The following is a 21,512-nucleotide window of genomic DNA, read 5'->3' on the forward strand; positions in this document are numbered from 1 at the left end:
ATTCCTGAAGACTAGACAGTGGCCAGTAGGCCAGTAGGGAATCCTCCCCTCTGGACTGTGCATGGGAAATCCAGTGTTTCCTGAGACCTCTACTTGGCTTCCATTGAAGACCAGCTTCTTTCTGATTTATTCATTCTTCCCTTAAATGGGTCAATATGATCAATCAGCTAATTAAGTTAACCAACTCTACCATCCTTGATTAAGTTAACCGACTCTACCATGATTTTTCTTATGCCAGAGAATGCCTGCTTTCTTTGGAGATTATGTAAAGCCCTTCCTCTTTATGAATTATCTTTTGTTTGCTTTACAGGTATATGTCAACCTTATATTCTCACCCAGATTTCCCAGAGAAAGGGCCAGAAGAGATTAATGAAGAGCTAATGAAAAATGTTAGCCACAACCCCCTTTTACTTCTCACACCACAGAAAGTTAAAAGATACGTTGAGTCTTTATGGAAGAAGAAAAGATCTGGACAGCCTGTCACCTTTGCCGATATCTTTGGGATGTTAATAGGAGAAACACTAATTCACAATGTAAGCTATAGCTCAATCTACAATTCTTTGACTGCAATAGACTATGTTTATCATAATGTTTTAAATAAAACTAAATATGATATATTTTGTAAAAGTCACTTGATTCAATTTATCAACACTGTGTACTGAGAGCACATAGTTCCTGCCAGATATAACACTTCTACATTTCAAACGAGAGCTTACTAATTCATTTTGTATATCAGTTTTGATGTAGGGGAGTATTTTGTATTCCTTTTCTTTGGAAAGAAAAGTATACCTTTTAACTCTTAACTGGCCATTCCTCTAAATGGCAAGCTTCTTAGATAAGGAGAAGAATGCAAGAAATATTTTAATGGTAGAGGAAAAATGGAGGTTGTCTGGACAGAGTCAGAAAACAGAATGAATCATGCGGAACAAACTCATTTAACAGATGACCACAGTGTGACATTTCATCAGAAGATAAAGCAAGGGAGACGGAATCTGTGCCAGGGAATCTGGGGCTAATTTTTTTCTGGGCTCCATAGCTGCCAAATCTTTCTCCACTTCAAAAGTAAGCATAGTCCCTTGAGATTTGGTTGTTTTTAGAATGAAGGCAATTACTTTCATAGAGGTTACTTTTTGTTTGTTTGTTTATTCAGGACCCAGAGATTTCTACAAGTAATAAGAATTATTTTTATTATAGAAAATTTAAGTGTCTTGATTGGAAATACTGTTTTTTAAAATACATTTTTATTTATTTCAGAGAAGAAGGGAGAGGGAGAGAGAAATAGAAACATCAATGATGAGAGAGAATCATTGATTGGCTGCCTCCTGCACACCTCCTATTGGGGATGGAGCCCACAACCCCAGGCACATGCCCCGACTGGGGATCAAACCATGACCTCCTGGTTCATAGGTCAACATTCAACCACTGCACCTCACCAGCCTGGAAGTACTATTTTAAATAGTTTTCTACCTGTATCTGTTTGTATATTTAAACCATTTCTTTTTTTCTTCTGTGGACAGAGAATGAACATGACCTTGAGTAGTTTGAAGGAAAAAGTCAATACGGCCCAATGTCCTTTACCTCTTTTCACCTGTCTGCATGTCAAGCCCGATGTTTCAGAACTGATGTTTGCAGGTATGTCGCTTACTCTTTCAGAACATTTGAACTGTGGCTTCCTGTGATTTTCTTTAGAGGAAGCCATTTCAGTTGCTTATTTTAATATATTTTCTGTAACATAAAAACATTTGAAAATATAAAGCTAGATGATTTTCTGGTTGTACAGAATATTCCAGAAAAGTAGTTACTAATATATCTTCATTGATATTAGTGAACTAAAAAATAAATGATAAAAAGTAAATCATAAATATAATCAATCATTCAATTTTAATTACTCATTTCTAAAAGCTGTTCAACAAGATAGTATGCCTAGCCCTAACCTGTTTGGCTCAGTGGATAGAGCGTCGGCCTGTGGACTGAAGGGTCCCAGGTTCGATTCTGGTCAAGGGCATGTACCTTGGTTGTGGGTACATCCCCAATAGGGGGTGTGCAGGAGGCAGCTGAACGATGTTTCTCTCTCATCGGTGTTTCTAACTCTCTATCCCTCTCCCTTCCTCTCTGTAAAAAAATCAATAAAATATATTTTTCAGGCAATGCATATTCTCTTGCTTGCTGCTGAAATTGTTATTAAATTAGATAATATGATATACATTCAGGCAATGCATATTCTATTGCTGCTGAAATTGTTATTAAATTAGATAATATGATACATGTTTATTAATTTTTATAATTCAGCACTTGAAATGTATGAATCTATACTTTTGGCAGCTGGTGAACATTTCATTTCATGAAGTCTCAGATGTAAACACCTGTTTCTTCGGTAGCTTCACCTCTTGTCCTGTGCTCTAAAATTTTGTGACATAGTTCTGGGGGCCTCTGCCCTTTCTGCTCTGCAGTGTGATAGCATTTCTGGCTGTGGCTGGTGAGGTTTCTTGTATTTTTAGGAAAAGTATCTTAGTGACAAAAATCACACATAATGAGCTTAAAAAAATCACTGTGAATGGCATATAATTAACCAATTCATATCCACAATCCTTTTGCAGTTTTATCAGTTCTCACTTTTTATCCTCAACTGATTATTCTCAGGCAAGAATTTCAAGTAGTTTATAAAAAGTGGTGCACCTGGAACCAGTGTTGATCAATTATATTGACTAAAATGTTTATCATGCTTATGGTTCAGAAAGCATTTCTATTTATTACCTTACTCAACTTTTAGTACAAATCAGGGAGGGAGATATTTTTAGCAATGCTTCACAAAAAGAAAAAAAGAAAACATTAAATGATTTGCATATTGCCATGGAAAGTAAATAGCAGAGCTGAGACTTGGTCTCATAAATTCTTTGACTGCTGACTATGTTGAATGTAGCATGCCAGGGCTAAGCTAGAACAACCCTTCCCCCCCCAGAGAACATGGCCCCTGTTCTATAACAATTTATAAACTGTTTGAGAAATTTACAATCATTATTAAAGACTAGAAGCCTAGTGCACGAAATTCGTGCATGGGGGTTGTGTCCCTCAGCACAGCCTGCACCCTCTCCAATCTTGAACCCCTCGAGGGATGTCTGAATGCCCGTTTAGGCCCGATCCTGGTAGGGACATCCCTCTTACAATCCAGGACTGCTGGCTCCCAACTGCTCGCCTGCCTGCCTTCCTGATTGCCCCTAACCACTTCTGCCTGCCAGCCTGATCACCCTCAAACCACTCCCCTGACAGCCTGATTGATACCTAACTGCTCCCCTGCCAGCCTGATTGACCCTAACTGCCCTCCCCTGCAGGCTTGATCGCCCCCAACTGCCCTGCCTTGCAGGCCTGATCCCTCCCAAATGCCCTCCCCTGCTGGCCATCTTGTGGTGATTGTCTTGTGTCCACATAAGGGCAGGATCTTTGACCACATGGGGGCAGCCATCTTGTGTGTTGGAGTGATGGTCAATTTGCATATTACTCTTTTATTAGATAGGATAGAGGCCTGGTGTACAGGTGGGGGTTGGCTGGTTTGCCCTGAATGGTGTCCCAGATCAGGGTGGGGTTCCCTTGGGGCATGGGGCTGCCTGGGCGAGGGGCCTGTGGTGGTTTGCAGGCTGGCCACGCCCCCTGGCGACCCAAATGGAGGCCCTGGGATCTGGGATTTATTTATCTTCTATAATTGAAACTTTGTAGCCTTGAGCAGAGGTAAAGCAGGCCAGGGCTGTGGAAGCTTGGCTTCCTCCATCGCCGGGGGCAACTCAAGCCTCCTGCTCTCTCCAGCTCCGTGGCTGCTGCCATTTTTGTTGGGATTTATTTTATCTTCTATAATTGAAACTTTGTAGCCTTGAGTGGAGGCCTGGGCTGGCCAGCATGTGCGGAAAGCTTGGCTTCCTCCATTGCCGGGGAAACCCAAGCCTCCTGCTTGCTCTGTGGCTGCCGCCATCTTGGTTGGGTTAATTTGCATACTTGTTCCTGAGTGGCTGGTGGGTGTGGCTTGTGGTTGTAGCGGAGTGATGGTTAATTAGCATATTACTCTTTTATTACATAGAATGTTAAGGCCCAAGAAAGAACAGAATGTAACTATGCCCTGTTCTCTTAACTAAGTTCCATAACATCTTTTAGCCTCAGTTTCCTCATCTGTTAAAACACTATGAGACTCTCTTCATAGTGTTTTGCTAAACAAATGAGATAAAGTATGTAATATATTTAAGTTTCAATAAACCTTAACAAGTTAGAGTGTTCTATGAAATCTGTATGACAAAAGTCAGAGTTCTTCATCTTAAAGACCAATAGGATTTGTATAAGAAATAAATTTGAATATTAATGAGAGTAAGGCAATGCAGTATGAGTCTAGGGTAACCATGGTGTGCTCAGCAGCAATAAGGAACCACACCTTGACTGTAATGGAGTTCATAGGGAGAATTGAGATTTTATCACACAAAAAAGTAAGTTCCATGATTAAATTGTTTTTGTTTTGTTTGTTTTTGCTTTCCCATAGCTGTTGTCTTGTGATGTCTTGTAGTGTTTGGAAATTGGCTAATAAATACCAGTAGCATGCTGGTCAAATCTGTGCATAGCCAAATAAGCCATCTTTCCCACCCCAGAAACAATGATATGGTCAAACAAGCACTAATCTAATTTGGAACTCTTGTCCTCTAAGCTGAAATGACTTGAGCGGGTCATTTAACTTGTTTGATTCTTATTTTCCTCATTATTTAAAAAAAGGTTTATCTTACAGAGCCATTACGACAATCTCATGAGATATGCATGCCACTGAATATGATAAAAAAACATTCTATATAATAAAAGCCTAATATGCAAATTGTCCCCTTGACCAGGAGTTTGACAGGGAGTTCGACCGGGAGTTCAACCAGGGAACAGGGCCGGCAGTGGTGGCAGGCGGCTGGGGAAAGGGAGTGGCTGCGCCACTGGGGGAAGGGAGGCCCCCTGGCTGTCTGCTGGGGAAAGGGAGGCACCCGGGCTGGCACTGGCAACTGCTAGGGACTCTACCCATGCACAAATTTTGTGCACTGGGCCGCTAGTAAAAATATAATAGGTTAATCACTTATTATGATTGTTATGATTTCACAGTCTTTTTATTCTGAACTTTTAATCAACAGCCATTCTCAACAGAAAGTCTGACTAACATAATTAAAGATTTAATTATATTTCAGCAAGTGAATATTTGGATTTTTTACCCAGAGTAAGAAAAGGCTGTTTTATGTTCTATTAGTAGTCTTACAACCTAGATATGTGTGATTTGGGCCATCTGCCTAGCTTCCATGTTGTTACTGAGATAAGAGATACACCATTAACCTTCATTGTTAAGCTTTTGTGATAAGGATGTTCAAGCTGTTTCTTCCAACAGAGTTGGACAAAGCCATCAAACATCAGTTACCTGGATCTTGAACCCAGATAAGACATTCAAAAATGCACTTCATGAAGGTTTAAGTCACTGGAGTTATTGAGGGGGAAAAAAAAAGGTGGAGTCATGTCTATGCGTTATGCCTTTGAAATTTTCTTAGATGAAAAATGGATATTCAAGGGAGAAAAGGGGAAATGTTTGCATTATATTTTTAAAAATCAAAGAAGCTCATTAGCTTACAGAAGTGTTACCAACTTTACTTCAACAATATCAGAGAGTGTTTTTCTTCCCTCTTAGAATAGTTTTAAACATTTTCCCCTTTTTTGAAGATTTTAGACAAATAAACATTAGTTGTTTAAACTATTAAACATTTTTGACTCCTCCACTTCACTACACTGCCTACAGGCTTTACAACTTTCATTTTCAAATAGCCATTGGTCAGTAAATTGCATTTACTGAGCACAACTTGTGGACTCAACATCAGGTTAAGTTCTTTCACAGACACTAAAGGAGCAGAACTGTGGTATTCTTCCTCAGAAAGTTACAACCCCATTAATAAGACAAAAATAAAATATAAAATTAATGAGCTATACACATAGAATATTATTGTCCGTTAAAGTTGTAAAGCTGACATAAGTGTAAGTTATCAAAGATATTGAGTATAGTCATAGAAATGACCTCATGGAAGGATTTATCATAAGGAGGTGAAAAGTCATCTTTGAGTAAAACAGTGTGAGGAAATGCTCAGAAGGGAAGCTGAAAGTATGCTTTGGGGAGTGATAAAAAAAACCACTAGCCTTGGTATGAACTGGTGAAGCGTAGGTGGTACATTTGGGAAAACCATTAGTGCGAAACAGTAGAAAAATCTGGATTCCAGGCAGAAATGTTTTTATTCAGTTATGATGATAATGGGAAATAGTGCTTTGCGGAAGAGCAATATAATTCTTTATGTAGTGTTTTTGAAAAATGTATTTTGTTGATTCACGTGGGTTAATTGGCAAAGGAAGCCATGATATCGCTGTGTTTTTGTAATAAGGTCCTGAAACTAGGGAGATACTGATAAGGAGAGAGAGAAGATAAAAGTGAAAGCCTGAGGGTGACAGGTGAGGTGTGCTGATGATTCCATGTGAGTGCTTTCAGTTAAAAGAATCCCCCTCTCCCCCCCCCGCCCCCGCTCCCCGGGGCTGTGATACCGTGGTTTACTGGAGCAGGTGAGCTAGACAGGGAGGGGAAGTGATGAATTCTTTTCCAGGCAATGATAGTGGGATGTGATGACCGCTTACCCAAGCGCCCCAGGAAGCTGGAAACAAGTGGAAGGAGATGCAGCAGAAAGGTTCACGTTTGAAATGTATGGGTTAACAGCAAAGGAATAATAGTCAAATGCCGCCATGGCAACTTCTTAAGGAAGGTTTAGGCAGCAAATCTTCCCTCTTGAGAACGTCTATAATTATCATGGGCACAAGCCACAGCATTAATACAGAACAGATCGCTAGAGAAATGATTATGCATCAGTACCCAAGATAGGGATGTGAAATTCAGAGATAGGGTGATATAGCAGTTTTCCTAACAGCCCCTGATTCATTGCTAGTCATGTTTCGCTAACTCCTTGTAAATCACTACGAAACATACCACTGTCTGGTGAAGGGTATATGTGCCCTTGGCCTTGCTTGAGCTATAAATGTGCTGTCATCACAACTATGATTTCATTATCTCATTCACAAAAGTAGAATGTCAGCTGAGTAAATAATAAATATACATTCACAGTTCTGTTTCCAATACTTCGAGGATGGATATTTTGGAATTCAGAATATTTTAGATTTTAAAGTTTAAAAATATTTAAAGTGTATGTTGCATAATATTTTCATTAGGGTCTTATAATTAAATAGAGTGATTTCTCCAGGAGAATGTATCAATATTTAGATTGAGTCGGATAAATAAATAAGCTGCCTAACATCATTTTAAGACTTTTTTTTTAATAGAATGAACTCAGGCCAGGTTTTACCACCAAAATGGGTAGCAAAAAAACCGTATGCATTTTCGAGTTGTTTGAATTTGGGATTGTTGAGTAAGCATATATAGACATGTTATAATTTCAGAAAGGAAAAAATTGAAGAAAAATAAGGAGGGCAGAGGGTGATTGGTGATACAGGGGTGGATGGTGGTGGGACTTAAAGGAGGATGGTAACAAAGACCTTGAACTAAAGGTTATTAAGAAGCAGCCTTATAACTGCAGAAGGGAATAGCAAGCATGAAGACACCGAGGTGGGAATGAGCTTGGTCTCTATGGGGAACATTAAGAAGGCTTGTGTGACGGACGTGGCGAAGCAAGACAAACATGACAGGTGATTGGTTAGGGCATGTGGTCAGACAGGGAGCGTGAGCCAGACCATCATGAAGCCTTGCTAGCCATGTGTTTATTTTCAGTGTAATGGGAGGTCAGCGGACAGCTTTCGGCTGGCACCAGTGTGCTGTGACTTACATTTTTAAGAATTCTTTCTGGCTACAGGGTATCAACAAGGTAGTAAGGGAATAGAGAAGAGACATTTTAGGAGGCTGTTGTGGAGACCCAGGGGAGAGAATATGAGGGTTGGACAGAATGGTTGTGGTGGACAAATGGGTAAGTGGCCAGTTCCTAACCATATCTGATGATAGAGACTACTGAACTTGATATTTTGTATGTGAAATATAAGGGAAAGAGAACAATCAAGGATAATTTTAAAGGATGAAGAGTGAATATATGAAAGGTAGTACTATTTCCCAAGAAGGGGAAGACTGAGAGAGTAGCAAGTGCAAGAAGTGGAAGTCAAAAACTTAGAACTATTTTTGATACATTAGGATTCAGACAATAATTACTCATATTATATATAACCATGGACATACTGAAGTATAATTTGGCTACCATTTATTTCATGATTAAAATGTGCCATGTTTTCTGGGCTCTTCGCATTTCTTAACTCATTAGATCCTCACAATAATTCTACAAAGTTTTTACTGCTTTTATTTACATTTTACAGATTAGGGAACTAAAACATGGAGAACACAAATAAACTACATAAGGTTGCACAGGTAGTAAGCAGCAGAACAGGATTGGAATCCAGGGCTCTGGCTCCAGAGCCTCGGCTCTTAGTATACTCTGTTGACCCTCGCCTTGTGTTTCTTGAAATATTCAGAATAAAACTTGCCATTGAGCCCTAACTGGTTTGGCTCAGTGGATAGAACATTGGCCTGTGGACTGAAAGGTCCCAGGTTCGATTCCGGTCAAGGGCACATGCCTGGGTTTCGGGCTCCATCCTCAGTAGGGGGCATGCAGGAGATAGCCAATCAATGATTCTCTCTCATCATTAGTGCTTCTCTCTCTTTCTCCCTCTCTATTCCTCTCTGAGATCAATAAAAATATATATTAAGAAAAAAAACTTGGCATTGTAATCGGGTCAGTTGTATAATGGTTAATAAGCAAAATTAAAAGATGAAGAAAAGGCAAATGTTAGAAACACTTTCATCCATTTTCATAATCTGCTTGCATTACCAGAAGAGTTTAATTTCTTCTATCTCCTTCATGGATTTTAAATCTGAGTTAGCAATTTTCAGTTTTCCACTCTTTAGAATTCATATGGATTTATAAAAGATGTCTGAGTTTTTAAATGCAGAAGGTTACTCAACTTGTGCAAATTAGAAGGGAACCTTTTGTGTTCTCATCTTCTTCATTCACTAGAGGCCCAGTGCATGAAATCCGTGCACTGAGGTGCGGGGGTGCGGGGAGCTCCCTCAGCCCGGCCTGGGCCCTCTCGCAGTCCCGGAGCCCTCCGGGGATGTCTGATGGCTGCAGAGGCGAGAGAGGCTTCCGCCACTGTGCTCACCAGCCGTGAGCCCAGCTCAGGCCTTCTGGCTGAGTGGCACTCCCTCTGTGGGAGCGCACTGGCCACCAGGGGGCAGCTCCTGCATTGAGCATCTGCCCCCTGATGGTCAGTGCACTTAATAGCGACCAGTCATTCCACCATTGGGTTGATTTGCATTTAGCCTTTTCTTATATAGGATTAGTTCCCTCCCCATCCAACTTCTAGGCAATGCCATATACATAATAGGCACTTGCTTACTTTTTAAAAAATATTTTAAATAAATGAATGAGAATAATCACTGTTGAAGTGATCTGTAACTGTGCACATTTCTGTAATATTTTCTATGAATGGATTGAATTTTTTTAATGCTTTCAGATTGGGTTGAGTTTACTCCATATGAGATCGGCATGGCAAAATATGGTACTTTTATGACTCCTGACTTATTTGGAAGCAAATTTTTTATGGGGAAAGTTGTAAAGAAATATGAAGAAAACCCCTTGCATTTCTTAATGGGTAAGTGATCAAAATCTACCACTAGTTTGTCTGACAGATTTAAACTTTGGTGCATTCTCAGTTATTCTCTGTTTTTGCTTTATTTTAGGTGTCTGGGGCAGTGCCTTTTCTATATTATTTAACAGAGTCTTGGGAGTTTCCAGCTCACAAAATAAAGGTTCCACAATGGAGGAAGAATTAGGTATTGTAAAAATGTGCTTAAATTGATAACTATGCTATATTGATAAATTGCATTAACATGTATACATAGAGAAAATTAAATCAGCATAAAAATCGTAATTTCTAAAGTTATCGGTAATTTGGTTGAGTCAGCCTAAATTTTTCCTAGGAATAATATGTTCATTACTTAACTGCAGAGCCACATTCTCTAAGGGTAACAACAAGGCAGAGTGTATACTGCTGAAATGTTCTGACTTCATTTATACAAATGATCCTTATATCCCACTTATTATCAACTCTTAATTTTGTGGAAATGACTAACTCTTCTCTGAATTATGTGAAGATTTCAGGGGGAGAGGGAAAGAGAAGAGAATGAAAGTACCACATATTACGGGACTTGCTTCTCTGTACACTTTATCTGTTGAATAATCCAGATAAACCCAAGGCTTGTTATTTTTCCCCTCCAAAGGCAGGAAGAGAATAGGACTGAAATAACACATCTGAAGGTGGTTGCGACAATGGCTGGAGGCCAAGGAAAAGGAGACTGTTTACACTAAATCATCCTGAGAATATTCTTTGGTGTGAGGCGTCCCCTTTGAGGCCAGTGGTTTGGCAGTTTATTTACTTGTTCTGTGTGTCAGACTTAGGGGGAATACGGTGAACTTGAGAACCCTGGTCAGCAGGATGCCTGTTACCTCAGATTACAGAAGGGTTTCCAGAAATGAGACCGGAGAGGTGACTGAGGGGAATCGGTAGACTCCTGGTGGCTCTTTCATCTGCGGGCCAACCAAAGTCTACCTCTTAAAGGGGTGTTTGTTCCCCCTGCCACCCCCTCTCTCTTCTAAAGGAAGACTTAAAGGTAAATTGGACCACAATCAGATAAATTAAAATGAAATAGATACATTTAGATTATTTAATTATTTATATCATAAAAATTTCCTTATGAAGAAGGCAATATTTTGGTGAACCATCTTCTTAAATGATAGTATCAAATATGACCCCAAAAATGTTTAAAGAAAGAAAATGTTGTCCTGCCTAAAAGACACCTAATGCATATAACACTGGAGTGGACCATTACTTATATGCCCCCTCTTCTCTACAACAAAATTGCTAGTATTTCTGAAATAGTCATGAATGTTAGGCAGTGAATATTTTCCTTTAATGAATTTCATATGTGTAATATACCAGTAAAATGAAAGAAATCTAAAAATTAAAAAGTCAACTTACTGCTTCAAGCATTTATTATCCCTTCAATGATATAATCTAGATCATTTAAATACATGATATTCATTTATAGTAAACATATGCAGAATAATATGTTATATCTATATTTCTCTGAGTTTAAAGCCCCTGAATGATTCTTTTACTAAAAATTATGAATTTGGAGTCAGTTTCTTAAAAAAGTTGATTGACTAATGGAAGAAAAAAATAAGTTACTATATAGAGAGTGGTTTTATATGTGTCCAAAGAAGTTTTGATTTTTCTATGAATGATGACTAAAAACAATGGTCTATGTACCTATAATTTAGGTACTTTTTACTTGAAAAAAAAACTAGTTATTGGTATAGCTTTTACTTCTGTCATTGTTTTAAGGATTTGTAGTTTCTATTTTAGTTTTTAAAACTACTCTCTTACTGTGTTCTGAGGAAGCACAAATTCTCAGCACAAAAGACACATTTCAACAGAAAATTTTCAGTGTTATTGAAATTAAAAGATACCTTATATTAGGCGCTTCCATTTATTTTGATGAAACGGCTCTGGAGCCCCCTGTAGATTTTGGGTTCACCCTGCATTTACCTTCTTCACAAACACTACTTAAGCATATTTGATTGAAGAAAAAAATACTTTTGTATAATGAGAAGCTTCCTATAATCAAGCTATTCTTTCTGTCAGAATTAAGATAAACAAAAATTCTTCCCTTTAAATCATGAATGAATAAATTTTAAATTAACTTTTCCTCTCCTGGGAAATTTTGTTTTCCAATAAAAATTTGATCTAAACTCATGCCAATTATTGAATTAAATTTATACTAGTAATCTAGCAGGTCTCACTCTGTGGGTTTGCTGAAGTTACTTCCATATGGTAAATTTATATATTTTAAATGATTTCAGAGAGGAAGGGAGAGGGAGAGGGAGAGAGAGATAGAAACATCAATGATTAGAGAGAATTATTGATCAGCTGCCTCCTGGAGCCTGCTGGAGATCCAGCCTCTAACCTGGGCATGTGCCCTGACTGGGAATTGAACTGTAACCTCCTGGTTCATAGGTCAATGCTCAACCACTGAGCCACACTATCCAGGCCCCCCTATAGTAAATTTAATTGTGAGTCTTGGCACCTGAAATCCTTCAATTTTTGTTCTTTCTTTCCACAGAAAATATTACAGCAAAGCATATTGTGAGCAACGATAGCTCGGATAGTGATGATGAATCACAAGGACCCAAAGGTAAGAGTGCTGGGACCTTCTCTGGCAGAAGTCCGTTGGGAAAGGACGCTGCCTCTGACCTGTCACTCCAGGCGCTCATGGCAGTCTCTGCTTAAGGCACTGAGCGGTAGCCTCGTAGCTTTCAATTCAGAGAGAGAATTGATGCTGTATGTGCAATGAAATATGCAACACAGAAATATCCCTTCTTTCTTTTTTAATACCTCAAAAATATTATCAGTTGAACAAATGGAGAACAAACTGAGGTGTTAGAAATACTAAATTCTGTTTTAAATCTGATTATTGAACTGGGCTTTCAGCATGGAAATGGTGGCTTGGGAGTACCTGTAGCTGGCTTTTTTTAAAAAAAAATCTAAATTTTATCTTTGAAAAATATATTATTAAATAACATGTGAAAAATTATACTCTCACTCCATCCTGAGCCTTTATCCCATTGCCAACATTCCATGTCTTAGGAAGGGAGCAAGTTGGGTAGCGCTATGGAGAACTCTTTGTTACGTGTATTACTTTGTGATATAAATGAGTTCCTTTACATTTTGACCAGACAGCTTTTAGCTTGGTGTGGATCAGGAAAGTCAGTGATGGAGTGAGCGCAGGGAGAAGGCAAGGATCTAGGATATTTGTTGCAGATGTGTGAAAATGGAGTGTTTTTACGTTTTGACAAAGTGTTTGACACAACCATTTGTACAAAAACAAAACATAACAAACATCAAACAAACAAAAATTAAACAGCTTTGATAACAACTGGGTGAACAAGTCCTATTAGAGTCTGAATACAGATTTTGTTTTATTTTTAATATATTTTATTGATTTTTTTTTACAAAATTTTTTTTTAATTCTCTTTCATAACTGGGCTGCTACTTCCTCATAAGATGAGTCTGTGCACATCAGAGGTGCCTTCTCTGGGCAATGCAGCTACGTAGGCCCATAGCTTGCTTAGTGTGCAGCTTCTTGTGAAAATGTAAAAAGGGGACCTTCCTTGGGCAGACAAAGCTCTTGACCAGGCACAAGATGGCCAGTGGCGTACAATCTGGGCTTCAGGCCCTACTTGCCTACTGTCCTCCTGACTTACGTAGCCAATAATTTGCCTAAGTATATATGGCAGCTCAGGTCATTAGGCAAGAACCCCATTTGAAAGAACCCTGCTCTGGAAGGAACTGAGTCTAAATTCTGCTCCTTCATATTGGTCATTTTACTTATTTTGGTTGTTCAGGTCTTTATTTTTATTTTTTAATTTTGAATTTCCTTTTAATGAAGGGAGCTAGCCAGTACACTGGGGAGAGAGAGTATATGCCTAGCATGTCTAGAATTAATCATGTCATGATTTAGGGACTATCAAGTAGATGTAATAATGGTTTGTCACTTATTAAGTAAAACATCGATCAGTACATTTGATCATCTCTGAAGTACTGGATGCTTATCTTAAGGCTGAGAAGTTTAAGAACCAATTGAATATGATTTTGGTTTAGTATCAGCCTAGATTGGAGAATGATATTCAGGATGTTTTTGATGATTTTTTATTAGATTTTAATATTCATTTATTTCATTCTAAATAGACTTTATTTTTTAGAGTAGTTTTAAATTATAGCAGAATTGAGTAAAAAGTACAGAGTTCGCTTATATACCCTGCACTTCCCTCCCCGCCCCCCGCACTCCCCCTCCACACACACACACTGCCTCTCCCACTATCAACATTCTATACCCGAGTGGTACAGCTGTTATAATTGATGAACCTACACTGATACATCATCACTACCCAAAGTCCAAACTTTAGGCTTCACTCTTTATATTCTATACATTTTTAAAAATATAAAATGAACGTATTAACCATTATAGCATCATACCGAGTAATTTCACTGCCCTGAAAGTCCTCTATGCTCTGTTTCATCCCTCTGTCCCCGTTCCCAACTCCTGGCAACCACTGATTTATTTCACTGTCCTCAGAGTTTTGTCTTTCCCAGAATGCCATATATATGGGACCATATGCTATGTAGCTTTTCCATATTGGCTTCTCTCACTTAGTAGCATGCAGTCAAGTTTCCTTCATGTCTCCTCATGGTTTGATGGCTCATTTCTTTTGAGTGCTGAATAATAAATAGTGCAATGTCTGGATGTACTGCAGTTTATCCACTCATCTACTGAAGAATATCTTGGTAATTTCCAAGTTTGGGCAATTACGAATAAAGATGCTATAAATATCCATATTCAAATTTTTGTGTGGATGTAAGTTTTCAACTCCTTTGGGTAAAAACCAAGAAGCGTAATTGCTGGATCATAAGATAGAAGTATAATTTAGTTTTGTAAGAAACTTTCAAATTACTATCTTTAGTGACTGTACCATTTTGCATTCCCACCAGCAATGAATGAATGTTTCTGTTGCTCAACATCGTTGCAGCATTCAGTACTGTTAGTATTTTGGATTTTGGGCACTTCCAATAAGTATGTAGTGTTATCTCGTTGTATTAGTTTGCATTTCCCTGATGACATATGATGTGGATCATCTTCTCATATGCTTACTTGCCATCTGTATATCCTTCTACTGAGGTCTTTTGCCCATTTTTAAAGTGGGATGTTTGTCTTAAGTATATTTTGGATAACAGTCCTTTATCAGATGTATCTTTTGAAAATATATTCTCCCAGTCAATGGCTTTCCTCTCATTCTCTTGAACTTCCTTCGTTTTTATTCACACGATTTTGATTAAGGTCTTTAGGCATTTTTCAACGTTAGTTTCTTCAAACCTATGCTGGCATCACTTTTACTTGCTCTCATAGAAATATTGTAATCATCAAATTAGAAAACGCGTACAAAGGGCTTTAAGTTGTAAAAGGCAGCAAATAGAAATAGCTTGTAAGCAATGGATATCATTTCTCTGTTGACCGCTGGGTTTGTGCCACAAATGATGCCATTCCCACATATATCACAAGGAAAGGAGACCCTCTGCTGTTACAGAAGTGGAGTTTACCTCATAAATATAATAGCGATGATGATGATGATGATGAAGCAGGTCCAAATCTTTGGAAAATAGTTGAATATCTTATTCATATCCTGTGTACCTAGAGATACAAATCATTCATTTTGAAGCCTGATTTGTTCTAGCAAAAGATTTTATGCATCATACTTGGCATTAGAAAAATGTAGGAGTAGAAAAGAGTATGTTTGTTTTTTAGTGAATGTGTAAGCATCTGGATTGGTTCCTGAAAGATCACTTCATTTACTTGGTACAGTTAAGCTAATCTTGGTGAAAATAAAAACCAGTGTGTATTGTGGTTCATGTGTGTTTAGTTAACATTTATTGGAAATGATGAAGCTTGAGCATGGATTCTCTTTTCTCTCAAAACACACACACAGACAGTTTTATGTATATTTATATACGGAGTTCCCAGAAATCTAAGCAAAAGGGATTTAGGCAGGTGGGCATCACACTGTACCCTGCAGTGTTCTCAGATTTGGATTGTGAATGAATAATATTGACACTAGTCTGTTGCTTCTGCTGCTACTACCACTGTTTCTACTACTAAATAGTGTTTATTAAAATTGATTGCAGGCCAGGCACTTTCCTAAGGAATTTACATGAATGCACTAACTCAGCTAATCCTCACAACAAGCCTACAGAGTTTTCTGTTGAGGAAATGAAGGCTGAGAAGGGTTAACTAACTAGGAAACAGGGGCGAAGGGGTTGGAATCCAGGCAGTCTGACTATGGAGCCAACACTCTAAGCAACTACACAGCATAGCTTCCCAGTAGTAGTGATGTGTGCATAGGTTTTAAGGAAGAAGTGATTAAAAGCCGCTTCTTTGGGAAGATTGCTGAATTTTAAAACATTTTAAAGCATGTGTTTAAATTACAGAGTTTTAAAAGCCAAACTCTGTAAGTAGCGATGAAATGACAGTTTATAAGGGTGTTTAGTGAGCAGGAAATATATGTCGAATCCTTCCATTGTCTGTGTTCAGTTTACATGATTTCTGGAAGTTTATTAAACAGGAGAGAGAAGGAAACTTAGGAAATAAAGACGATATGGTACTGTGGATTTTCCCTGTGTGTGTGTGTTGTGTGTTTATTTGTGTTTGTGTAAATAAGGCAAAAAAAGAAAAGGACAGGGGAAGGGGAGAAGAAGAAAAGTTTGCCTGGAAATCTAAGATTAGACCACGTGACACTGTCAACACTGCAATCTTAGACTAACTAGAGGTAAAGGGTAAAGTAAGAACAATTTAAGGACAACAATAGTTAACTGAAATATTTAGTGTATTAATTTATGCACATAAACATTTGTTCAATCACAAGCCATAGAGCTTCACTGTTAATTTTGACATTCAGTTGCCTAAAGAAGATTTTTAAAAAATGAATTTTGGAATCTGTATAATGATGCTTTCTTTTTCCTTAGGTACTGAAGCTGAAGATGCTGAAGAGGAATATCAAAACGATAATCAAGCAAGTTGGGTCCAGCGTATGATAATGGCCTTGATGAGTGACTCAACACTATTCAATACCAGAGAGGGACGTGCTGGGAAGGTGCACAACTTCATGTTGGGCTTGAATCTCAATACATCCTACCCACTGTCTCCTTTCAGAGACTTTGACACACAGGAGTCCTGGGAGGAAGATGAATTGGATGCAGCTGTCACCGGTAAGTACAGAAAACGTAACCCGGGGAAGCTAATTCAGGAGATCTTCCTTCCTTATTACTACTTACCCGTTTAGACTCAGTTACAAAAACATGCATTTAGTATGTGTAGGGCTTCAAATAACTGTTGTTGTGTTTGGTTTTTATTTTCCGAAAAATACATTGGACAGGAAGGAGCATAGTCATGTCAGCATAGAACATTTTCATTGCAATATTGAGATGGACCTTAGATCCTCTCTCTACTGGTCAAGTTTCACTCACAGAAAACAGGAACCCCACTCTCTTGTTTAACTGAAAGGGGCTTAAAGCAGGAAATTAGATGTTTACAAAATGGTTCCAAGGCTTGGAAGAACAAGCTCCAGACGGAGCTTCCAAAAATGATTTCAAAAACACGTCAGAATAACCCCGGTTTGGTCAGTGTCGAGCTTATTCAGATGTATTGTTTACAGACCAACATTGCTAAAAATGATGGGAGAAGATTTGACTTTTGTGGCAAACAATGCAATATTCAGATGATGTCTCATAGAACTGTACACTTGAAATCTCTATAATTTTATTAACCAATGTCACCCCAATACATTTAATAAGAATGCTTATGTTGTTTCAAAAACAAACAAGAAACATAAAAAACCAATTGCATTTTAGACTGAACTTACTGAATTGAAAAGTGCTTTTTCAGGCAATGCCCTTACTAAGAGAGACCCTGTTTATCTCGCTCTGGATATTTCCAAGTTTTAGGATTACCATGTGTTTGGAATGAAAAGTTAAAACAAACGCCCCCACAACTGTGCCTGGCAATAGAAATAGCAGAAACATAACCTCTGCCTCATTTCCTTCCTCAAATCTCACGTGGGTGTTTCTCCTTGGCCAACGACCAGTCTCAGCAGATTCAGACTGGAGCTGTAAGGGAGTCTGGTAACTAACCGTGGTCCTGAGCCTGACTCTCCAGGCCAGCGCAGTCAGACATGAGATGGCGTGGGCGGCGTGGAGTGAAGTTTGCCAGTCTGCAGTGCCCGTCTGGCTATTGTATCTGGCCCTCTGTTCTCAGAAACGTTAGTTAACTTCCTTAAGGCCAGCTGGCAGGAACCCACTCACTCTCGGCCAAATCCCAAGAATAATTCTTTTTATTCTTCTGTGCATCCATGTTTCAAATTGAAAGTTAAATTTACCTTGGTGACTAATCAATACTAATAATCTTTCTCGTAATGATCCTGTCATCTTAAATTTTTCTACTTCATCACTCCATCATTTTTCCTTTAACCGCCCAAATGTCATTTCTGCCCAAGGACATTGACTGGATGCTATAAAAATGTCAATGGGATTTTTTTCCCAAAAACTTTCTACTACTCTTTGTTTAAGCATCATACCTATACAATGGAATTAGAACAAGGCTTTCGATTTTGTTGTTGTTTTGGTAGTGCTGTTCCTGTGTGTTGCTTGAGCATAATGGAAATTTCAGAAAGAAAAGTTACCTCTGTTATTTAAACAAGAGGAATAGAACTTACTATACCTCGTGTTATGTTTATGGCATCAAAGTCTCAGATAATAGGTTATGTCTGGTTATATACCTTCAATCCAAAACCTTTCCTGTACACTAGAATGAAAGTCGATTTGTGATAAAGTCAATGTCCATTTTTAAATTCATCCAATGCCGCCCCCCCCCCCAAAAAAAATACCTGACCTTACAGTCCGTGACATTATTTTTTTAAGTTGTGACACTTGATTATATTCATTTCCATTTTAATATCAGTTAAATGTGTCTTCTTTAGAAACGTAGGCTTTAAGGATGAATGATGATGGGCTTTCAAACAAACTTAGCTTTGTAGAGTATTTAGACTCGCTAAAAAGGTTCTTTGGTAATTTTTACTCCACTGTAAAGGAAGATTACAGAAGATAGATCTCAACTTTGCCTAAAATGACTCAGCAGAGCTGGAGTGGAGACAGGCCTCTTGACATTCCTCAAAGCCTTTCCCTTCTGCTACACTCCCTTCCCCCTGGCCCTGGGTTTTATTAGTCATTGTCTTGCTGATGTAAAAATGGACGTTTCCTTTGTGTGTGCTTTATTACATCTGTTTTACGTTATTGCTCTGATCGCTTCACCCAGCGTGGCTCCTCTGTGGTTTGCACAGCACGCTTGCCTTCTGCACTTCTGCACTCCACATTGTAACAACTTCCTGAGAGTTTTACAATTTTTTTAATGTAGATTCAGAAGTGTGATTTAAACAAGAGGAGTAGAACTTACTATACCTTGTGTTATGTTTATGGCATCAAAGTCTAAGACAATAGGTTATGTCTAGTTATATATTCCTTCAATACAAACCCTAGGGTTGCTGGATGAAATATAGCATTCTCAGTTAAGTGTGAATTTCAAATTTGTTGAGATATTTTGAAATGTTTTAATATAAAGTTGTTTTAAATTCATGATCTCTGGAAAGAACTTTACATTTTATTCCTTAGAGTGTCTCCTGTTAAAATTCTATTTCACTCACTTTGTATTTATCTATTTGAAAAAAAATGTACATAACATATTGATTTTAATCAGAAATCCAGATCAGTCAATGTCAAGTTTATTCAAATTTATTTACAGACTAATATTGCTAAAAATGACTGCATTTTAGACTGAATTTGTTGAGTTCAAAAGTGATTTTTCAGGCAATGCCCTTACTAAGATGTACCCTGTTTATCTCTCTCCAGTTACTTCCAAATTTTAAGATTACCATGTGTATGGGATGAAAAGTTAAAGGATTTAACATAAACTGTAGTCATCTTGGTTCATAAAAGTTTTATTAAAACTCCTATGTATTATACAGTTAAAATACCATACTTTTTTATTTTTACACTCCCCACTTTGCAAAAAGAGAATTAAGATTTTTATCTAGTCTATATATTATGTTGGGAAAATCTTACATTTTCATTTACCTTATGATGTTTTTTGTGCCAATTAAAATATGAGCATCTTAGAATTAAAACCATCTTTCAACCTATAATGAGAAAAATTAGTACCTTACTTTTTCCCTATTTCTACACCTTGCAGACAATCTTTTGAAAACAAGAAAAATAACAAGATGATAAAACCCCCCTCCTTTGTTTACTCCAAAATAGTTGTATACGGGTGGAAACTAATTTTGGAGGAGCTGTCCATTAGTTACATGACTTCTCTGTTTACTTTTGTGTTTACCCTGTTTACTGTGACATACACCATCTGGAATAAGAAATTGAGACACGAGTTCATTCAGGCCAGAGTTCAAAACACAAACTTCCAAATATTTGTGCATCCTAAATGGAATCTGTGTGATATATTTATAAAATGACCTTCGGAAATGTTCACGGCTGACCCACTTTAAGGAAATAGTCATAATTATAAAACATAGCGTGTTTCCATACCTATCCAAAAAACGGATGAACTCATTTACAGATTTGAAAACCATGTATGTTTTGAATTATGGGAGGATATGCTTCCATATTGGCATTTTAAAACTCCATGACATTTTAGCAGATGTTATATATAAATGGGGTTCAAGTTCAAATAAATTTGGAAAAACCAACAACTTCATCCCCTTCTTCACAGTGCAGTGGGATACTCTAATGAGTCTGAGAAGTTCTACTTAAAAGGGCCTCGGGTATAGCACTTTAAAAGCAGACTGGCTTACATTGGAATCCGGCTGGGCTATTTATTGGCTGGACATTCTTGAGCATTAGCCTCAGTAAACAATGAGAGGAAAGTAGAGTAAAACTTAGCATTAGCCTCAGTAGAGTAAAACTTAGCATTAGCCTCAGTAGAGTAAAACTTAGCGTTAGCCTCAGTAAACAATGAGAGGAAAGTAGAGTAAAACTAAAAGCCAACAACCCTGATCCTGATGGAACTGCAGGTTAATGAGAATGCAACCATCTTCACGTTTCACTCCAAGTTCACTTACAAAATAGAAGTAATAGTGGTACCTATGTGAGGATTAAGTAGCATCTTCATTTTTGAAAAAAGTTCTCTAAGTCCAAGGCACAGTAAGGAGAACAGGGAACACACAATACAATTGCCCATTACTATAAACCATTGAATCTTATATTTCTCAAACCTGCTTGATCATGGAATTCTTATTTTGTGTGTAGAATATCTGGTAATATTTTGCAAAACTATATGCTTTGAAACGTACCTTTCTGTCAATTTATCTAGAGGTTGGAACCATGGTGTTTAGCTACATGCCAGAGTTGGGAATTGGTCCACAAACTAGTAATGATTTCCTCTCAAATGTAATCTTCGATTTAAAAGAGGATTATTTTCTTGAACTCCAATCACCTGGAGAGGTGCAGTGTGATACCCTTTCAGACTCTGCCACTCCCCAGTTGTACCACTTGAGAGATTAATTTATTCTATCTTCTATTTATAGATCTCCTCTATCTCACAGATCTGTAATAAGACTTAAATAAGATAATGTATGAGGTAATGTGTTTAAGCCAGCAAAGACCCACGTAATGCTAATAGAGGGATCATGCTGCACAGCTTACAATTAATGCCAAGGCCTGAAAAATGTACTTTCCATGCATTATCTTACTTAATCCCCCTG

The 21,512-nt window shown here is 37.9% G+C and overlaps 1 protein-coding gene across 3 annotated transcripts in view; it reads left to right on the forward strand.

Moving 5' to 3' along the window:
- PLA2G4A (phospholipase A2 group IVA) overlaps positions 1 to 21,512 on the forward strand; it is a 232,561-nt gene that overhangs the window by 189,574 nt on the left and 21,475 nt on the right. For all 3 annotated transcript variants that reach the window (XM_079761548.1, XM_079761547.1, XM_079761546.1), the window contains 6 exons: positions 311 to 533; positions 1,518 to 1,632; positions 9,595 to 9,732; positions 9,821 to 9,913; positions 12,263 to 12,334; positions 16,714 to 16,956. In XM_079761548.1, the coding sequence (XP_079617674.1) occupies positions 311 to 533; positions 1,518 to 1,632; positions 9,595 to 9,732; positions 9,821 to 9,913; positions 12,263 to 12,334; positions 16,714 to 16,956 (884 nt within the window). The remainder of the gene's footprint in view (positions 1 to 310; positions 534 to 1,517; positions 1,633 to 9,594; positions 9,733 to 9,820; positions 9,914 to 12,262; positions 12,335 to 16,713; positions 16,957 to 21,512) is intronic.

The sequence above is a fragment of the Cnephaeus nilssonii genome (genome assembly GCF_951640355.1).
Source record: "Cnephaeus nilssonii genome assembly, chromosome: 21".
In the NCBI taxonomy this organism is placed as follows: domain Eukaryota; kingdom Metazoa; phylum Chordata; class Mammalia; order Chiroptera; family Vespertilionidae; genus Cnephaeus; species Cnephaeus nilssonii.